At 47.6% G+C, this 22,500-nt stretch overlaps 1 protein-coding gene across 1 annotated transcript; it reads right to left on the bottom strand.

Annotated features, from left to right (window-relative positions):
- Nucleotides 1–5,298: 5,298 nt before the first annotated feature.
- On the bottom strand, nt 5,299–7,510 carry LOC311362980 (uncharacterized protein). The gene is made up of 3 exons (XM_084482891.1): nt 7,109–7,510; nt 6,863–6,978; nt 5,299–6,689 (listed from the first exon to the last, which is right to left on the bottom strand). The coding sequence occupies exons 1-3, from the start codon at nt 7,434–7,436 to the stop codon at nt 5,355–5,357; spliced, it is 1,779 nt and encodes a 592-aa protein (XP_084339017.1). The 5' UTR covers nt 7,437–7,510; the 3' UTR covers nt 5,299–5,354.
- Between the last annotated feature and the right edge of the window lie 14,990 nt (nt 7,511–22,500).

Below are 22,500 nucleotides of genomic sequence, written 5' to 3'. Positions count from 1 at the left end.
ACGCACACGCTGGGGAGCTGTGGTTATGCCTAACATGCGCAGGTCTCTGGTGCACAGGTCTCTCCGTCTCAAGATGGAGCCCGACTAGCGACGGTCCTTACATAACAGCCGTGTTCAAAATAGGACACGTTCTTCAACGCGTTAGAAAGCCAGAAAACCCCTCATAGCCATACAGATGTTGTGTCCTCCAGTGTGGGCTCTGTCCACACCGCCGGGCCTGCGTCGCTGCGCTCCAGTCCCCCCTGACGAAGGATGACGAGGGCCAGCGGGAACCAGGGAACCATGACCACCCACGGTGGTGGCGCTTGTGCTGCCAGCACACTGTTCTGTTTCCATTACAGAACGGGAGTCCCTATGGTCTCCCCCCCCCCCACCCACCCTGCATGTGAGCCCAGCCAATCGTTTCAGGCCATTATCCGGGCCTGACTGGAATCATAGCTAATCGATACACTATTAGATGGTTAATGAGCCCGGTCGATGCCTCGGATCGGCTGAATAAAACAAATGCATGGGTTGGTAATCGGGATCATATTAGGCACACTTTCGTTATGCTTTATTTACAATTCGAAGAATATAAGGAGATGGAGATCCAGATCTTTGGATTAGTCGATCATGTGTTAATATAGCATGTATATTCATGCATTATAGATGGAATTCACTCAATATTTTTTCTTCACACATTTTGTATTTTATAATTGTTATTTTAACAGAAAACAGAAATTTAACAGAAATTTTAATACTATATTTAAAAAAAATGCCCCTGTTGACCTAATGAGCACTGACTTGACCACATGGAGCCGATTTCCAGCAGGGGAAACGCATGAATACATGACCTCTGCTTATTTCTTGTTAAAGAAATTCTGCATTCAAGTTCATACAAAATCAAAGTCAAAATTGATATGTTTTCTTCAGGGATCCTTTTCTGTGTTTGGTAGACAGAGCAGAAGTTGGACTATACGGTGAAGGACTATGATATAATACTAATATAGGCTTCATAGTAACATAATAATACACTAAAGTGCAGGTGGTAATGGGTTTGAAACTGGGTCACGCTGTCTCTAGAAAAGTACAGGAAAATACATAATAGTAGTAATTCTGTGTGCAGTTGCCAGAGTGAGCTCTCCCCCACTTAGATGGTGAGCCTGCTATTCAGAAGGCAGAACAGCTCTCTCTGCTGGTTGGGGGCCAAAATAGCGCAATAACAATTTGGAAATGATAGTAGGGCAAGGCTAGATACAACGCCTGGCAAGAGGCGCGAGAGTTTAATGACAAAATGTGTGTTCTAGTAGCTGACATCAAATAAGTCACAGTGACAAGAGGTGACAGGATAAAAGTGGAAAGGTTTGTTTGACCTCCAGCCCAAAGGTTACTCAGTTCGATCCCCAGCGTCCACAGTCTGTAGGCGTCCTAGAGCCAGATCCGTACCCCCTGCGTGCTCCTTATTAAATGACATGTATCTACAAAAGCAATACAAGTCACGGCGGTATTATTTATTCAGTCATAATGACAATCTCAGGATGACCTTTTCTGCAGGCCAGTAATTGTACTGTGAGTTACTTCCTGGTCGTTCCGGCTAATGTCCTGACCGCACTGCCTGGCACATCCACTCATCTCATCCCCCATTTGCTGTAATGAAACCCTAATGATGTGATAGCATCGCAACAGCCCCAGTTACCCAATGTCAATGGCCCACCTCTGCTGTTATGCTTTTTTTTTTTTTTTTTATCCCTGTCATCCCTGTTATTCCCAATTGGCCCATTTTGGTGAGGCAATTCATGAAAGAAATTCATAAATCCCAACACGTAGATAGTAGGACAGGATAGGATAATATTAAAGCTGACATCAGAGGCTACTCTGACTGTATTAAAGTCCTCCAGAAGGATGGAAGAATAGCCTATAGTTGTTGGGGTGTTTGAGCCAGACAAAAGGTTTCTGGCTTTGATACCTAATGTGCCCTGACCTACATCTAGATGCCCTGACCTACATCTAAAACATAAAGGAAAAATGCGCTGTACGTTGCATACAATTCTAAATCGGTCCTCACCCGATGATATGATTTGCATTATCATTGAGCATCTTTTTCTTTACCCATCATGCCCGACTCCAGTCTTGTCTTCTTCGCTGTCTTCCACTGGGGAACGGATAGCCTCCTAAATTGGGAGCCCACAGGACACCTACTTCTTTCCAGGAAATGTTTGGACGGAGTATAATTAACATATCTCCCTCTCTAGGGGGAACACGGGATATTTTCTGAGGCAGCGTTTGCGTCTACAAAAGGTCAAACCCGCTCCCTTCCCCCTGCCCTGCCTCTACGGCTTTGCCGTTACATCTGATATCACACGGAAACCAAGATCACGAGGAGCTCGTTTAAAGTTGTGAAGTATACGCTTAATTTCAATCATCAAAATAAACGTTCGGTTTACATACGGGGTTGTAGCCAAGAGTTTGTAGCCAACGCGTCACACATGACCGGATGCTACCACTAGATGGCACTGTGTCATTGCTCAGCGAAGAGAACCCAAATCTCATTAAATTATTAAATAATTCCCAAATTAAAAAAGTTACTTTCACATTATATAGGTTTCTCTATTGTGAGTATTTTAGTCGTGTTTCTCAGGGTTCAGCTCCAGCTGCGTTGGCATTCTGTGTCCGCTCAGAAAGACCATAGGCTAAACTTCTAGTTTCTAACGGGAGTAAGGAAAAAAAAAAAAGTGAACGTGTTCAATTCATGAATGTCCATTTCCTTCTCATTAAATTGACCGTCTACATGTTTTAATTGGATTTGTCACTCCTGGGTCTGCTCCCTCTTTGTATGAACATGGGCACAGGCGTGGACCTTATTGGTCCATGGCGTGGACACCTGTGTTTGTCCTGCGATGACACCTCTGTGTACAGAGCTGCTTCTCTCTAGACATCCTTGAGATTTCAACACAGTGGAGATCACTCTGGCTGTATTCGAAACATTGTATTCAATGTATTATATAATTATTTGTTCAATATTATATGATAATAATAATAATAATAAAACGATAATAAAGTATATCCCACCTAACGTTTGACAAAGTTTCCATTTCAAACATGCACTCCTACGCCGTATCATCCCGAGAAGGGAAATGTGACCGGGTAGTTTTATTCTGCAGTTCACATGATAACGATGTATTATATCATGGCATGATAATCGATCCGTGTTTGTGAGAGCGGTTTTGCGGGGGATGTGCGTGACGTCAGGGGGCATCAGCTGGTCATGTTACAGAGGAGTATCGCGGCCCTGGGGGGAATGCAGAGGGAGTCGGTGGAGTTGGACCGTGGCCTGGTGGAGCTGTTTAGACTCCAACCTCACCGGCCCTGGAGCGGAGAGGGGGGCGTTTTTTTTTTTTTTGGACTTTATAGAAATCACTTCCAGTGTGTGTCCCTTATTAATCATGGCATCTCACCGCTGTTCTTTAAAAACAATTAAAGAATACGTTTGAATAAATGAAGCTGCAATAGAAAGATGATATTTGGTACATTGCAATTACCTGAATAACTTTACAGACTTCAATTCCCTTTTTAAACTGCTGCTTTAATGCTCTACTCTTCTTAACGACCCCATCAATCCATATTTTATCCATATTGATGATATATTGTTTTCTCCTTTATATAACTTTATACAATCTAATACTTAATAACATCTCCTTACATGAACTCACCAACATAACACGGACTACTTTCAACTTCCTGCATTATATAATGCTCTAATAGGAAGATGCCTACGTGTAATTTTATGTATTTCTGAGAAAATCATTAGGACAAAGACCTTTAAAGGTTCCCTCTCCCTCTCTCTCCCTCCCTCTCCCCATCCCCCCTCAGCCCCTATCTCTCTCCCTCTCTTCCTCTCCCCCCCTCTCTCTCTCTCCATCCCTCTCCCTCGCTCACTCTCTCTCTCTCTCCACCTCTCTCTCCCTCGCTCACTCTCTCTCTCTCCACCTCTCTCCCTCGCTCACTCTCTCTCTCTCCCCCCCACCCTCCCTCTCCCCATCCCCCCTCTCTCTCTCTCCCCCCTCCCTCTCTCTCCCCCTCTCTCTCTCTCTCTCTTCCTCTCCCCCCTCCCCCTCTCTCTTTCTCTCCCTCTCTCTCTCCATCCCTCTCCCCCCTCTCTCTCTCCCCCCCCCCCTCACCCATGTCTTCCTGGTGGCCACAGGCACTCAGCTGTGGCACCACAGATGGAAAGCTGTGTACCTTTGGCAGCGACGCCTGGTCCATAATTCACCAGCCCGAGCGGACAGAGTGCGTGCGTGCGTGTGCGTGCGTGCGTGCGTGCTCGTGTGTGTTTGAATGAGAGAGAGAGAGAGAGAGAGAGAGAGAGAGTGGGCAGTGCCAGGTCGATCGTGTAGGACGCAACCAGAATGGAGCTACACATACATTAGCTTGCATAAAATCAATCATCTTGAGCACGGCAATAAAAAAGGAGCCAACACTTCCTGCTATGTCAGGTGATCACCGCAGTGCTTCCGAAGTGCCATCTCATTGTACTGCGATACTGTGCTTGTGTTGTGCGGTCGTTTGTGTGTTTATTTGGCTGCAAAGTTACACAAATGCTTGAATGGAATGAGATTATATCCGGAGTCAAACGGAGCCTCGGCAAATATACGAACATATGGCAAATCTGATCAGCGTCAACGGTTTGAGATAATTACTTTCATCTTATTTCATCAGCAAATATTAAGAAAAAAAAAATCAAAGAGCATGATAAAGTGTGTCTCCGACTAATCTGGGTGGTTGGCTTTCACATTGAAGTTTATTACTTCACATTTATAACAAGGAGACAGGGAGACTATGAAGATGGCTCTAACATTGGAGATGGTCTTTTCAGGCTATACTTGGCATCTGAATAAAGACGGTGGTGATAATGTGTATACTACATTTGAACATGGGCTACATATGTCTGCCTTTGCTATGGAACTGTGGTCTCTTTGACTCATATGAAGGGCTATATAGCTCTCATTTGGAATCTGAATGAAGGTGTCAATTATTTTTTTCTGTGGAATGTGCTACATTAAAAGTTTCTATGAAGTGAAAACTAACCGTTGTCTGGTAATTTATTCACATGTAGGCTCTCATACAATGATCTCATACGTGGCTGAGACACATTCCATATAGCCATGTTCATCGTTTACCCACATCTTATCTTACCACTACACCCCTGCATAAAGCCTATGTTCAAATATAGAACGAAGACAGTTGATCAAAAAAATGGTCTTTATTTATCTAAAGTGCACGTATACCAGAGCAGCATAGAATGTATAAATAGTGTACAAATGTATGTAAAAAGGGAAAATGCTCAAATATAAACATTATAGAGTACTTATGTCCTTTCAGTCCGTTGCCAGCGGAGTTATGTCCTTCTGGTCCGTTTCCAGAGGAGTGAGGTCCTTCCGGTCCGTCTCCTGGATCTGATTCTGGGAAAACCTGTAGAGCAGGCTGTCCATCTCGTACTCAAACTCCGGGAGCTGATGCTGCGGGAGGCTGCGCAGCCGGTGCTCAATGCGCTTGCAGTACACCGAGATGTAATCGTCGTGCACCTGTCGCCGTGGCGCTCCTATCGCCATCCTCTCCAGGGTTTTGCCGATGGTTCGCATGAGCACCACCTCCTCCTCCTCCTCCTCCTCCTCTTCTTCCTCCTCCTCCTCCTCCTCCACCGTGGCCCCATCCCGAGCATTCTTCTTTCTCCGCTTTGCTGGCTGCCGCTGGCTTCGGTCGGTACCCTCTGAGCTCGAACTGGACTCCGAAGCTTCGGTGAGCGCGCGCTGAGAGGCGGGCGACTCTGCCATCGGGGAGCCGGTCGGCGGCGGCGGCGGCGGCGGGACGACGTCCGACTCGGGCTCCTCTGATTGGGTGCTGCCGTCGCCCCCCTGGAAAGGCACGGCGCCGCACTCGGACATGAAATACTGACACAGGTTGTTCCTCGTCTGTTCGGCTCCTGTGGCCGAACACGGGTCGGTGGCCCGTGGCAGGGGGGCTTGCTGTAGTGCGGGGTCTTCTCGCCATCTTCCAGGTAAAATGGTGTTGTCCGGTCCTTCCCGATCCACAATGTCCGCCCCGTACGCCTCGCAGCTCTCGCTGCTCAGGATGTTGTGCAACGCACAGCAAGCCAACACAATGTTCTCCACTTTGGCAGTGTCCCGAAAGTTGACGGTGGTCAGCAGGACCCTGAAGCGGCTGGCCAGGACGCCAAAGGCGTTTTCGACGACCCTCTGAGCTCTCGAAAGCCGGTCGTTGAAAACACACTGTGTGAGAGAGAGCCCGCGCTGCGGATAGGGTTTCATGAGGTACTCCTTCAAAGGAAACGCCTCATCCGCTACAACGCAGTACGGCGACAGCTGGTCAGAGCCAGGCAGTGGGGCCGGGGGGGGTACGTTGACGGTTCGGTCCTCCAGGGCGTCTGCGAAGGTGCGCCCAGCGAACCGCCCACCGCCGGATATCCTTCCTTGGCTCCCGACGTCTACATACAGGAACCTGTAGTCGCTGTCCACCATTGCCATCACGTCGATGGGAAAGGGGGGCTTGTAGTTGTGATGGGTGGATCCAGATACCGACGGAGGCCGCATGTTGACGTGTTTCCCATCGAGAGCTCCGATGCAATTTGGGAAGTTCCAGCGGGACGAGAATCCAGTGGCTACCTGCTGCCACTCGAGTGCGGTGTCTGGGCACTGAAAGACAGAGAGAACAAAAGTGAATATCTAAAGGCCAATTTAATTATGCTGCCTGAAAGGTCACTACCAGCCATGAACAGCAACATGCGTGCTTCAAATTACTAACATACAATAATTTGTGAACACATTTCGTAAAGGTCAATAAATAAAGCTTATATACATAGGCCTACCTTTAAATATTTTTCTTTCAACACTCGGTAGATAACTTCGCATGTTTCAGGAATAAATTGACGAATTGTGGATACACCCATTCTGAAGTGGTAAGAAAGGCTCTGGGAGCTTTCCCCTACAAAATAAAAGAACATCTCGGTTAGTTTGTGCAATTCTTCATGCACAGGCCACAAAGCCAGGCAAACGACGCAGTCAGTGCAATCGTTGACATTACAAACAGCGTAAACTGAGGTTTACTCAATCACCTGTTGCGAGGAAGCGCAGAGTGACCGTCAGACGCTCTCCGGCAGATATCGAATCGCGGTAGTTGGTGTTTTTACGCTGAATAATGGGTCTGATTGATTCCTCCAACATCTGGAACTGGGCAGGGAACATCCGTGCGAAGTCTCGGAAGTCGGCAGGTTCGTTCACCGCCAGTTCCCGACACAAATTGGGATAAGCTCCCTGTGGCTGCCGCTGTTTGATCCACGACTTCACCCACTTGGTGCGGTTTCTCCTTACTTTCCCCATCCTGCGATGTCTTCGTATAAGAACGAGCCCGAGAGCAGACAACGCGGCCGTCAGCTCGGCCATAATGATCTTCTTTGGCTGCCAAGCATCGTATTCCACAAACGTCTTCTCAGGTCAAACGAATAATCAGCCGATACTGTGTGCGCTTTGTTTATCTAATATGATCATCCATGGTCTGCACTCCCTTCCGTCTTTTTTCCTGTTTTTATGTTTTGGATTACTGGCATGAGACTAGCGCCACCCGATGCTAAGGAGACTTATTGCATCTCGCGCAAGCGCAGAGCGTACACGCTGCTGTGTAGTTTGCAGTAGTCTTCGCTGTAATATGTTTCAATGCAACTTTTCTGCCGAACGGGTCAGATGAGAGGCGACGGGGCGGTCGGATAAAGGCAGTTGGCCGTTGGTTTGAGTCTGGGCTGTGTGTGTGGGGGGCCCCTTAAGATTAAACAGAATTTAGAAATCCACAGAGAACACAACTCGCGTTCAGGACACCTCGTCGCTTTAGTAGACCAAGGTTGGTCTACTCCCCCCGTCTCCGTTCCTCCGCCCCGCCCTGAACATTAACACACTCTCATCCATCACCCCCCCTCCGTGTGTGTCTGTGTTTCTTTCTTCCTTCAGTTTAAACAAAAAGAAATACGTCTAAAACCCCCGGAGGAATGGATTAGGAGCCGGGGTGCTGTGATAATCTGTTCATTCAAAGTCACCACGACCCATTTTCCACCTGCTTGTTATTCATCCCTGATTCTGACACGGATGCCCCAACAAACCATCCGTCTTTGTCGGCTTCTCCTTGGGCCTCCTCCACCCTCCTGGTTCAGGGACAAGTGCCAGGCTTTGGTGGGGGAGACGGGGGGGGGGGGGGGGGGAGACGGGGGGGTGGTGGGGGAGACAGGGGTGGTGGGGTGTGGTGGGGTAGGTCAGAGGTCAGCTATACATCCCAAGGTCAACGATCCATCGGCAGAACCGTGACCCCCCCAGAGCTCTCAGAACTCGTGTCTATAAATCACTGTCACACGGCTGGTAGATCACAGCATGGATACGGGCGCTATCCACTGGACACAATGAACACTCACTAATGCATTGTTGTTTAAATAGAATCAAGACAGGTGTCACGGAATCGGGGCAAAAGGTGTGTGTGTGTGTGTGTGTGTGTGTGTGTGTGTGTGTGTGTGTGCGCGTGTGCGTGTGTGTGTGTTTGTGTGGTTACCCGAAGGAATTTTTGCTTTAATGCTTTCAATTATAAACCTAGGTTGGTTGTATGGTTGGGTCTTGTTTCCAATGCAGGCTGTGGAAAAAAACAGCCATGTGACAGAGTCGATTCTCCTGCCAAGTGTACACTGCTGTAAACCATTCTGAGCCTGAAGGGTTCAAAGGTCACGGAGGGGGTGGAGGATATGATTGAGATATGATGGAGACCCACGCACGCAATGTGCGGTGCAACAATGATGGCGGTGCGATGTGATTCAACGTTATGTAATATGGCACATACTGTGTGTACTCTGTACTGTTAGCAAAGTTAACAATGCCACCATGGGTACGCAAAGCACAGCATGGGCTCACTTCAAACGTTCCCATTTGTAACATATTGCCATTCTTAACAATGCACACACATGTATTCACTTTGAAGCGGAGCCTAGGGCAAGACCAGAACATTTTGTCACACCGCCAGCGCGTTGTATATTTGTTCTATACTGTACGTGTAATTGTATGACGCATACAGCCACTCCAATTAATGCATTGATTGGAGTGGCTGCCTGCGGCACATTACACTGCAGGCGATACTAAAAAAAAGAAGTATCGCCTGCAGTGTAATGTATCACACGAGGCTGGACGAGGGAGTATAATCATGATGGTTAGTATTGGCTGTCTGTCGCTCGCTGCAAGTCTCTCTCCACTGGACCCAGCCGGACCCAGCTGGTGTCGTGGTTGGAGGACCACATGGTTCGGTCCTGCTCCCTGCACCAATCCTGTGCTGGCACTGGTTGGTCACACCAATTAGCCACTGGTTAAAGAGGTTCCCATCTAATCATCCTCCCTGGAGGAGCCAACCTGCAGACCCACCCTGTATATCTCCCTCTCTAGACCCCCCCCCCACCACCACCACCCCACCCGAGACCAGCCTCCGTCCAACCCTCTAGACCCACTCAGAGTCCCTGGAACATCCCCCCCCCCCCCCCCCCAATCTCCATATGACCATATGACGATCCTACCGCAATACCAAGTGAAAACGCATTCTGCAAACGCACACTTCTCATCAGTCAACATTTGCATTCTGCTAAGCGCCGCGATAAAACCGGTCACGAGATTCCACACTCGCCGACGGCTACGGCTGACATTTACCGCTAAAAGGTCCAAGGAAGGCACTCAAAACTATCTCACACACCCCCCACCCCCACACCGTTCTTTCACAATAAGCACCCCCCCCCCCCCCCTCCCTCCTCTCGCCACCGAATGCTCGCTCTATGCGAGACTCTAACTCAGCCCCACCTGAGCGGAGCCTGACACCCCACCCTGACTCAGCACAGCTGAGGGGGCCGTCGGAGGATTTATCTGTGGAAGTGAGCGGTGCGTCTCGCGTGACCCCGTTACCCATCTGCTGCTCCCCCAGCGTATAGAGCTGGCATTAAGGGAGGGAGCAGAAGAGGAACAGAGCCTGCAGTCAGCAGCGGGGGGGGGGGGGGGGGTGGGGGAGGGGGGGGGGAGGAGGAGCAGGGAGGGAGAGGAAGTCTTGTTCGTGTTGGCCCCGGCGCTACGGTGTGTATATCGTATTTTTAGCTCCGTCCATCTATCAACATAATAAGTACACAGATTTAGAAGTACGGCCCTGTGGAGGGGGGTGGAGGGGGAGGGGGGGGGGGGGGGGGGAGGGGGGGGGTGGGAGGGGGGGAGGAAGAAAGAGGCAGACACAGACACACACACAGAGCTATGTGTGTCTGTGTTGGAGCACTATTATATTTGTGAATGCTTTTAAAAATAACCCATCAGGGGGGGGGAGGGAGGGAAAGTAAATGTGTACCCATTTCATTGGCCCATAAATTGTTTTATGTCTATTCGTCTGTGTGTGTGTGTGTGTGCGTCTATTTTCAAACTGCAGGGCCTGTGTGAGAAATACATGTCATTTAAAAAAATGCGACATTACATTTCTTTCACTCTATATAATTTTATGCGTCCTGCACCTGGCTAGAAGGTGGGATGTGCACGCACAGCTAATTTCTGGAACATTTAAAAAATGGCCCACATTTCAAACCGATATGCACGCTTTCAGCAGCTGACTGCTATTAAAATGTTCAAATTTGGGATATTCTCTGTTTTCTATGTCGTGCTCTGACAATGATTTGCTAGGCCTATATTACATCCACCTTGTTTGCATATTATGTTGAGTCCAGTGTTGTGCGTGAACTAGTTCAAAAGAACTAGTTCATTGAACAAGTTCATTTTTCTATGAACTTTGAACTGAACGTAACATATTTTTAACTAAAAAACTTTTTTTTTTTTTGATTTTGTGACATTCTGAATCGATGCTTAGGTCCAGATGACATGTTTATTAAATAGAGTTACTGCCTTAGTTGTGATGAATGAAACAGGTGAACAAATAATATCCACAACAATGAGATTGTAGTGATGGGCAGCAGGTAATGGAGAGGATTCATTTGAAAAGATAAGCACAGAATACTCACTCCAACAGTTTTTCTTCGGTTTCTAAAAAAAACTTAATGAACTGAATTGAACTGAAATGAACTGACCAATTCAAAACTGAATTGGTCAACTATGAACGTGAATTTATTCATTTTCTTTTGTATGAACTGAACTTTGAACTAGTTGTACACATGTAGTGTGAAGTGTGAACTTGCACAACACTGGTTGAGTTTGTCAGACAGGGCAGGGTTTGTTGCGTTGAGCCTCTAAACCCTGGAGTTGGACTGAGGACGCGGTCCGAGCAGCTTGCGAGGTCACCTTGTCCTGGGGCCTTATTGTTCACATGCGTGCATGCACATCCTCACAAACAACTGGACATAACCGCGGTACGGCCATGCATGCATGATGGCCGTGTGTGCACAGAAATCAAACCGCTCTGGCTGGAGCTGCACATACAAATCACCATGGGACTGTTTCTTCTTCTTTGGTTCCTTCATCAGAAAACAGGAGGGCCTAGGGCCGGAACTGTTCTTGGTCTTCATCCTGTTACCTCTTCTTTCTTGGTTAACAATCACTTTATAATGACGATGTATTTGTGAAACCTCCATTAAGGGGCTCGATTGTGTCAGTTGTGGGTGATTGACGCCAAGAGCGAAAGGTTTTGGGTTCGGGTTCTGTTGGCGTTCCACCATTAACATTCAGGTCGGGGACAACGGCTGACCACATGCAGTAGCAGGGGACGAACATAAGCCTACTAAATATCCAACAAAAACACACGACAAACTTATTACAACCCCACGCAAACACAGACAGAAACAAAACAGCACTGGCAGCAAGGCGAGAACAAACCGGGCGTCATAAACAACAAGAACACAGGTGAGCCTAATCAGTAATCAACACAGGTGACGCGCTCCACAAACGAGGAGCCGCGGGGAGAGAGGAGCGCGCGGTCGGGGCGGGGTGGTGACAACGATGATGATCACTCAGAGCTGTGTTCGAAGTCGTTCCCTATTCGCTCACTCACTATTCCCTATATAGTGTTTATGATATAGTGAACTGTATAGGGAACGAACAAACGAGAATTCGGACACTAGGTTGAACATTTCTAAACGTCATTTGCGTCAGTAAATTGCGCCCGCATTGCATTGTGGTATACGGGGGTAACATGTAGGGAACGTCGTATGTTCACTCAAATTTTGGGTATCTTATTGTCCACCATATAGTGAACGAAATGAACCACTGAGAATTCGAACACCACTACGAAATGCCGAGCACCCTATATAGTGCACTATATCCATGATAGGGAACGATTTCGAGCACAGCTTAGAAGTTGCTTCTGAGCTGCTGAATAGTTGTTCTGTTCGGTAGAAGCTTGGAGTGTGTGCTTAATATGAACAGGGGTGTGTGTGTGTTGTGTGAGGCATGGTGCCCGGTCAGAGCTGCCTGACATTTTTATTTGTAAAAAGCAACGTGTTAAAAAAACGATTTTTCTTTAACACCAACTGGCTTCACAGCTCTGATTACAGCGCCCTGACAAAGGACCGCTTTTAATTCCCACAAGGGGGCAGTAGGGCACCTGGCAGCGCTGGGTTGTGTTACACAGCAGCACCACAGCAAGGTTAAAAGGGGAGCTCGCCTGACATGGGATCAAGTGGCATCCTCAGCAGCACTTCAGATTAAGAACCACCAGACACCCGTGGTTGATCTCACAAGAGGGCCTGTGTGCATGACGCTACCCTGTGGATGGATGTGGCTTTTTTTGCACTCTGCGACTTCCCAGTCAGTCAATCGCTTGTGCCCTTTACCTCCTGTGTGTGTGTGTGTGTGTGTGTGTGTGTGTGTGTCTGGTGTTTCCTACTTCGATGTCCATGAAAAATGCAAATGCGTGTGTTTTGTGTTGTGCAGAGATCTATAGTATTTTCCATTGTGCAAAGGTCCCGTGGCAATAAGTTATTTACATGTGAAAGGCCCTTTGGAAGTGCTTTACATAGGAAGGAAAACACATTTAGCACACTCGGAAAATACAACAGAACGCAATCGTTTCAAAGAGAAAGGTAAAATAAAAGTCCCCCGTTTCTGAGGTGAACAAAGCCTGTCTTGTCTCATCGCATCTTATAGGAAGGCAAACTAATAATTATACAGAGGCAATAAACTGGGCTACAAACAAGTGTAGGCGTAATGTCAAGATGTCATGAAGAATATTATATCACGTCTTCTTGTGGAGCCGTACTAAATTTAGTGCCCTGATCGTGTGTAGGCCTACTGCCTGTTCGTTGTCGGTGACCTTATAGTGACCTCCACACACAAGTTCTCACTGTTGCCATACCAACCGCTGCTGTCTGAAGTTGTGCGATGGTTGTCGTTGGTTGCCGTGATTATAATCGTATTCATTATTTAGTGCGTCTAACGACAACTTAATGAAACATCACAAACTACAAATCAATGTGCTGTGCATTTGTCTTTGCATGTGATTAATGCAATCAATGCGTTTGAGTACTTTAAGATCATGGGGGGGGGGGTTATGTTATTATTTAACATTATTACGTCATTTCAAGAAAAGATTCAGAAATATTTCTCTATTTCTTTGAATGGCATCAGGCCAAGTAAATGTGCCCCATCTTTATCCACCCGAAACTAAAATGCAAAAACTACATTTGAAATGCGGTTAGGGCCTTTTTCAACCATCATCCAAATATCAAACATAACTGAATTGACTACTCATGCCTTTATTATATCAGGCCATCATCTAAAAACCCATCATTTTATCCACTTACTAACACAAAACCCAACATTGAGCCATCACCTCTGTCCTCACTGGAACCACGAACAGCCGTTCCAAAGGTATCTTTGTTGTCATCCCTCTTAGCTTGTGTTGTAAAAGAGAGTGTTCCCTCTCAGAAGATACACAGTGTTTACCCGGCACTGTGCAGGAGGAGAGAGAGGGGGGGAACCCTGTAATTTGCGACCCCATGATTGTGCTTGTTTGTGGAGGAATGACCGGCGTCTCTGCTGGGGCTGGAAACGACACGCAGAGAGGAGAGCAGTCACAGGGGGAGAGTCTCTCTGCTGCCTGACTGAAGAAGCCCTGTGCCAGGGGGGTGCTGGCGGTGGTCAGGATTTCTTCTGGGTTTTGTTCTCCAGAGGAGGAAGTTAGTCTGATTTTAATAAGAGGAGTCTCTGTATGTATGCATGTGTGTATGTGTGTATGTGTGTATGTGTGTATGTATGTCCTCTCAACCCAACTTCTTAACCCAATGAAGTGCAGTGTTGAGTATGAAGTTTGGATGAGCGCTTCTTAAGAAAGCTGTTGTCCTGTCGGGTCTCACTAAAATAAACAACCTTTATAACAATCAGATTGACCTGATAATCAAAACCCACAATGTAAACAATCAGTCTTTGCATTTTTATTTCCCAAAAAGATAGATAATCAAATACAATCCTTTGTCCAGAGAACAGGTAGCTCCGGTGGGTCTGAATATTGAACTAGCCAAAGCAGAGTGTGACCTATTTAGTCTCTGGTCACATGACCGACCGACCCCCCCCCCCCCCATCCCCTTACCCCCCCCAACCCCCAGCCACTTCCTGCTTCCCTCCCTCCAAACCCGAGGTGCAGTAGTAGTTCACAGCACAGTGAGTACGGTAGAGGTGGAGCTGAATTAAACCAACGCGCCCGGGCCATCCATTAATCAACTACAGGACCGAGCTAATGCATTAGGTATAATGTAATATAAGGTGTGTGTGACTGTGTGTGTGTGTGTGTATGTGTGTGTGTGTGTGTGTGCGTGTGTACGTGTAGATCTGGTCTCTGGGCTTGTTTGATTAGCCTAGCTGGCACCGTCTCCTCTCTTGTTACAGTGGCAGATAGCAACAGCTTCGTGTTGGCCCCGTGTACAGCGGGGGACACCTAACCCTGGCCTGCTACGGTTTCAGCCAGGTGACGGGTCGGTGGCGGTGGTGGTGGAGGTGGAGGTGGAGGAGGAGGTTGTAGGCCTGCACTCGCCCAGTCCACAAACGGGGGGGGGTGGGGGTGGGGGGGGGGGGGTCAGCGTGAGGTCTGGCCGTGCGCCACGCTGCGAGGCAAGGGCGAGGTTAATGCGAGCGCCACAATGTCACCCCGGAGTCGTTCTGCATAACTTAGCCGGTGCTGTTTGACTGCTGTGTGTTTGTTATTTGTGCGGCCGTGGAGTTACTCAGTGAAGGCTATTATCCGCGTTACCTGAAGGGAGTGACGGGGGGGGGGGGGGGGTTTGACATGCCTGTCGTTTGGCGGCAAGTAGGGGTCAGAGTCGTCTTTTGCTCAAGGATGGGGATTGAACCCGGAACCTTTTGGTCTGGGAGTCAAACGGCATCACTAACACCTTCCACCTACAATACCGTCAAACACATTATCTAAAGATAAATGAAGTTAGCGTGGAAATAAGCAAACAATGCTGCGTACACAAATGAAAACCCGGTGCGCATGCCTGCGTCTGGGCGGCGCTATGCGGTTGATATATTAGAGCGAGTGAGTTGGTTCCAGGAACGCGAGCAGGGCGTGCATGCAGGGAGCCAGGGACAAAGCGCAGACCTAGGTAAGACCCTGGTGAGACCTGCGCCTCATCCATAATGCAGCGACGTCTGAAGGAGCAACACGATCCCCTCAGCGCTCCTGAACGCTCCTGGAATAGAATCAAAACACCACGTTTTAGGGTTTCAGTGGGAAAGACTGAGAGCGGCGGAGACCAGCAGAGGAATAACAACGTTGTGTTCATATGGGTACCCATATGGATCAGGAAATGTATATATATATATATATATATATATATATATATATATATATATATATATGTATGTATATATATATATATATTTATACATACGTTGAATTGCGTTGTTTGACCCAGAAGGCAGATTTGCATTCTGTAATCATCTTTTGGAGAGGATCAGAATATAAACTTCCTAAACATATTTATGAAATCCAAATCCCGTCTTGGCTATAGATAGATTGAGAGATTGAAAACCGGCAAGCATATTTAATAAGCAGCCCATATTTAATATCCCACACAGTTACATAAGATGACGTAGACTCATCCACCCTGTATATTTCTGTAAATTTATGTAAACAGCCCATTATGAGGTAGATTATGACGCGCGCTTATACGCAGAACGCTGAACATCTACGGGGAAAACTGCATTGGCGGCATTGTCCCCAAACACACGACCTTTATAATCACACATTTAACCTTGAGGATGAGCACCACATGATAACACACATGATCCGGGTCAGCCGCACGCGTTGTCGTCTCCATTCACGTCCCGCCTCTGTTTGATAGTGTGCAAGGCCTTCTGTTGTTGTGTGTGTGTGTGTGTGTGTGTGTGTGTGTGTGTGTGTGTGTGTGTGTGCGTGTGTGTTTGTTCATGTGCGTGTGTGTGTGCTTGTGTCTGCATGTGTGTGTGCACGTGTGTGTGTGTGTGTTTGTTTGTGTGTGTGTGTGTGTGCTGTTGTGTTGCGTGCGTGCGTGTTGTCGTGTTTATGTGTGTGTGTGTTTCCACTCATCCACTCTATGGCTTAACAAACAGTCTGGTGGGCAGTGGGAGGGGCGGGGGCGGTGTGTGTGTGTGTGTGTGTGTGTGTGTGGGGGCGGGACGTCCTGGCGGCGGCTGGCGGCGGCGGGCAGCGGTCAGCCATGGCGTTGTGTGCGGGGCGGTCAAAGCCGCGGCCTGGCAGAGTCCCCACTCAGCGGCCGGACGCTAAATGCCCGACAACAGAGCGTTTTATTTTTCGATAAGCGATTACATCACATCAACATCTGGGCATGGGGATGGGCTTGGGAGGGGGTGGGCGTGGGTGGGGGTGGGGGGGGTGGTGAGGAGGGGGGGGGGGAGGGATGGGTTGGGTTGGTCCATCGTTCTCACATGCTCACATGTGCACACACAGACACACACGCACACACACGCACACACACACACACACACACACACACACACACACACACACACACACTTGCACACACACACACACACACACACACACACACACACACACACACACACACACACACACACACACACACACACACAGTGGGCAAACACCAAACAAAAGGCATTCCCGTGTGTTGAATGGGAGCCAGAAAGAGGAATGTCTCCCATCCATCCTCCTCTTATTTGCTAATGATGCTGAAATCCAGAATCATTTTGTGTTCCGGGTAATCATGAACATCTGGCCCGTACCATCTGCCCCAGGGCTGGGGTCTGATAGACTGGACCACGATTATGAAAAAGACTCACATATCACATATGCCCGTCCAAATAACACCGTTACGTCACTGAGCCGTTTAAGGCTCAAGCCCCCCGCGCGTCAGCGGCACGTTTTGTTCCCTTTGACGTCGGTGTAAAGAGCACCCGTCGACAAAGCAACCCACGGAGGAGTGAAACACAAACCCCCCGACCGACAAATTCCTCCCATGCATAAATGCATTTCTGCTGGGAGCGGCGGCGGCGGCGGCGACGACCGACGAGAGACGTATTTTCTAGGACAAGTCGGGCCTATTTATCTCACGGGCTAGGACTCGTAGCAGGAGCTGTAAGACTGGGAGGAGAGGAGAGGGGAGGGGAGAGGGGAGGGGAGAGGAGAGGAGCGGGTAGGAGGGAGGGAGGGAGGGAGGGGGAAGGATGGAGAGAGAGAGAGGATGGGATTGGAGAGGAAGGGTGAGGGTGGGAGGGAGAGGAGGGGAGAGGGAGGAGGGGGGGAGGTTGGGTGAGGCTGGGTGGGTGGGAGGGAGGGAGGGAGGAGAGTGGAGAGGGACCTTGCACAACTCCCCGGTGAGCTGACAACACCAAAACAAAGTAGGGCTGCTCTAATGGGACGGCCACCTCACATATCCGGCCGCAACGCAAACATGGGCGCCGAGTTAGGATACGCGTGTGAATTCTTCTCGACGTTACTTAAGCCATCGCGTGACCCTTCTGCACACGCATGTGTGACTGTGAGCTTACCGGTTGAATTCAAAGGTTCAAAGGTGCAGCACGGGAGCTATTGTTTGGCTTATTTTGCAACCCCAATGTTTTCATATGTTTCTCTCTTCTTCTCTGTTCCTGCTCTCTCTTCATCGCCTCATCGTAGCGTGTGTCATTTGGAAATTACACACTACGTAGCTATTGTGTTTTAACCACATATAATTTACATTTAAGTATATGGTCTGCATGCTGTTCTGTTCTCAACCCTGGTCCTTCTATTGTGTTGGCCTTGTCTACATTATCTCTTTGACACTCTCTGTGTGTGTGTCTCTCTCTCTGTGTCACGCTGTGTCTCTCTCGCTTTCTCTCTATCTGTCTCTCTCTCTCTCTCCCTCTCTTTCTTTCGCTCCCTCTCTCTCTCTCTCTCCCTCTCTTTCTTTTGCTCCCTCTCTCTCTCTCTCTCTACCCCCCCGGTCAGCTCGAGAAGTGCTCCTTTCTGATGTGTAGAGGCAGGCTCTAAAACTACATTAGAAGTCGGAGGAGTGTTAACAATAAAACACATTCAAAGGGAGAGCAGCCTTTTCAGGAGGCGCCGCTGTGTGAGAACAGCGAGAATCCGTGCCAGAAATTCATATCATTTCATTTCCACGGGGCGTTATTGACCGCGGGAAAGCATGGTCCTTCCAAGCCTCTGAAAGAGTACAGAACAGGGTCACGATTCCATTGAATCGTCATAAATTAAACTGGGCCTCCTTCCAACGCTGGCACTCACTTCAGATGTCCTTGCTAGCATTTCAGTGCTTACAGAGGCTGTTTAATATTCTGTTCTTTAGCTCCAGCAGATACGCTGTGCTCTTAGCTTTCGTATCCACTGTGAAGGCGTACCCTGTTATGAAGACGTCGCGTGGAAGCGGTTGGCTGAACGTACATTATGCGTAATGTACGCATAATGTTGCACAGGGTGAGTACAGGAGTAGTTTGTTGGTTGAAAAGGCAGTCTGTGCATGTACTATTGGTGCTGTGTGTGTGTGTGTGTGTGTGTGTGTGTGTGTGTGTGTGTGTGTGTGTGTGCACGTTTGTCGATTTCCATGAAAAAACTCCTTTGGGACGATACGCTCTTATCTTACGTCTTACCTTGATCTTAGAATGTGTACGTTGTGTCGGTTTTTGAGATGTGGGTTTTTCATCACACATGCTGCAATGTTTCCCCAAACTCTTGGAGAGGCTCCAAAAGCCTCAGTTAGTCTCCCAGAGAGATGTAATCCAGGGAGACTCCAAAATGTCTTGCCTTGCCTAATCGACTCAACAAGCAGGGTCCCTGAAGGCTCTCAGATTGAGCCATTGAGTTAGCACATGACATACGGCGCATGTTCTAGACAAACAACATGCTTTCTCCATCCCAGGGGATTTTCAGTCAACCAGTGGGTCTGAGCTGAGGCAAGTTCCTAACCCCGTTTACACCAATACAGTTAAGAATGAAACCGTCCTAATGTTTTATTCATGCCTTCTTTAGCTGAAACTAATTTCATCTATAACGGTTTCACTTTATTGCTTTCCACCATTCCACTAATATTCCACCATAATATGATGAAAATAAAGTACTCATTTATATTCCCTTTTTTTTCTGTTATTAATTCATATATACATTGCATTTTTATCAGCTTTTTAGCTCCCAGACCGCAACCCCTTTCCAACAGAAGAAGGATTTAGTTTGGTAACTTTAGTCATTGCTCTTTCCGAACGCGCCCAGACAGCCCTGTCGGGCGTCGGGCCAGAGACACTGGGAGGGCAGCGCTGGGTGGGAGCAGCAGCAGTGATGGATACTCACTCAAGTGTGCTGAGAACCAGAGCCGGTTCAGACCGTCATTACGTCTGTGTCAATGCGTCTGTTTTCCTGAGAGAACACGCAAAGCCCGTAAAAGTGTTTTCATGTTTCTATGTTTATGTTTGCGCGTGTGGTGTGTGTGTGTATGTGTGTGTGTGTGTGTGTGTGTGTGTGTGTGTGTGTGTGTGTGTGTGTGTGTGTGTGTGTGTGTGTGTGTGTGTGTGTGTGTGTGTGTGTGTGTGTGAGAGAGAGAGAGAGAGAGAGAGAGAGTGTGTGTGTGTGTGTGTGTGTGTGGGCGTGATGTGCAGAAAATAGCATCCACTGAATTGTTGTGCCACCCCGAGACCCCTTAATTAATATCAATTATAAATAAAAAAAGATCATTTAGATTATGAATTAATAACGACTCCCCTCTTAAGCACACAGAATCCTACAACAAGCCCAAAATAAAACCAATACATTTAATATTCACATTCTATATTGGTGTGTGAAACCTTTGTTCTTTATAAATACTTTTCTGTGCATTGCTTCCAAATACCCTGATAGCAGCACACACACACACACACACACACACACACACGCACACGCACACGCACACGCACACACACACATTAAACTTATCACGTACAGCTGAAGACCATGAACAATTTATCAGCCTGACCTACATACATGGCTGCCCCTTCTACGTAGATGTGCGGCCATCATACCAGGGCTACAGCCAGGTTAGGCCCGTGATTTATCTCCAGATATTCGCCCGTCTGCAATATTTATCATGCAGACACTGCTGAAGCCCACCGGGTAATGCAAAGCCTGCAAACGCAACGCACCACCGCGGTGCCCACACCTGACGTTGATAGGGACCGGTGAAGTGAAGATGTTAACGCCAACAGTTGGTGCGCGTTACATAACACACACGTTACATAACACACACACGTCCAATCAATTGGACATCAATTGTCTCATATATATTTATTATTATTATTTATATATATATATTTACTGTATATACTGTACGTAGGTGTTAGAATCTGCACATTGCTCATGAACACGCGTCTTTCCATGGTCACAGACATTTCCCTGATCCAGGAAAGGATTTTCTGTTGCACTATTATGCAAACTTGTTTCGAGTGAGCAATTAGTTCAGTGCAAATGGTCTATGGTCTCCGCTTTACAGTCAGCATATCAATTATATTGGAGAGCACTAGACCAGCAACACACAGCCATCGCAAAGCGCTGCAAAGAGAATGAATACGTTAGAAAATGTACATTAAAAGGAACCTTGTGTGACCTACTCAGGAGGGGCTAGCTTTAGCTTTGATTGACAGGCTAGGCCGTCAAACTGAGATCCCACATTAAAGCGCGCTACCATGGTTACATGAATCAAATATAGACTACATTTGTCAAATACTTTGAAATTTTTTTTTTTCATTGTCAGATAAAATATAGATCCTTGCCACAAGCCGCTTCAGTCAAACCAAACAAACATAGCTTGTGCTTTCAAAGTTTTGCCAACCCTCGTATTGATCACAGTAGCCTAAATAACTTTTAACAGTTTTTTGAACAATGTCTAACATCCTAGCTTGTCACGTCAAACATAAGTAGACTAATGTAGAACAGGCTGCTCTGCTGAATAGTTGAACATAGCGGGATCACAAATCCAACTATTAGGCTAGGTTCTGTCTCAACAAGAAAAAAATATCTCACAAATCTCACTCAGACTTCAAGATTCCAACTGACACATGAAACATAAATAGATAGATAGATAGATAGATAGATAGGTAGATAGATAGATAGATAGATAGATAGATAGATAGATAGATAGATAGATAGATAGATAGATAGGTAGATAGATAGATAGATAGATAGATACATACATAGATACATAGATACATAGATAGATAGATACATACATACATACATACATACATACATACATAGATAGGTAGAAAGATAGGTAGATAGATAGATAGTGATAGATACATAGATAGATAGATAGTGATAGATAGATAGTGATAGATAGATAGATAGATAGATAGATAGATAGATAGATAGATAGATACATACATACATACATACATACATAGGTAGAAAGATAGGTAGATAGATAGATAGTGATAGATAGATAGATAGATAGATAGATAGATAGATAGTGATAGATAGATAGATAGATAGATAGATAGATAGATAGATAGTGATAGATACATAGATAGATAGATAGATAGATAGATAGATAGATAGTGATAGATACATAGATAGATAGATAAAGATAAAACATACTATATACGCCGTGAGAGCCTCCTCCCAGCGCGTCTACAGGGGGCCCCGTCCTCAGCCGCTTCTCAGGAGGACGCCAATTAAACCCCTGTTGGGGGGCCCCGACCAACCCCGACCAACCCCCCCCACACACACACACACACACACCACCCCCCCCCCCCCTCGTGTGTGGGTGTTTGCCCTGGCGGAGGGGGCCCCCTGGGGTGAGGGGCCCTCGGGGGTGGGTGAGGGCCCGCCGGGGGGGGGGGGGGGGGGGGGCCGAGCCGTGTCCTCCCGTGGCACGGCGGGTGGCGGGGTGCGGGGGAGGGGGGGGTGGGAGGGGGGAGGGGGGGGGGTGTCGGGTTACGGTGTGGCCCGGGTCGGGTCGGGTGCCAGAGTCGCAGCGGTAAACACATCCCGGTAAGTAGACGGTCGCCGTCGACGACGACGGAGCCACCGGGCCGCGTGGGGGGG

This window comes from Micromesistius poutassou (genome assembly GCF_964030765.1).
Source record: "Micromesistius poutassou genome assembly, chromosome: 18".
NCBI classification, from domain to species: Eukaryota; Metazoa; Chordata; class Actinopteri; order Gadiformes; family Gadidae; genus Micromesistius; species Micromesistius poutassou.
This window is presented reverse-complemented; position numbering and strand designations above follow the sequence as displayed.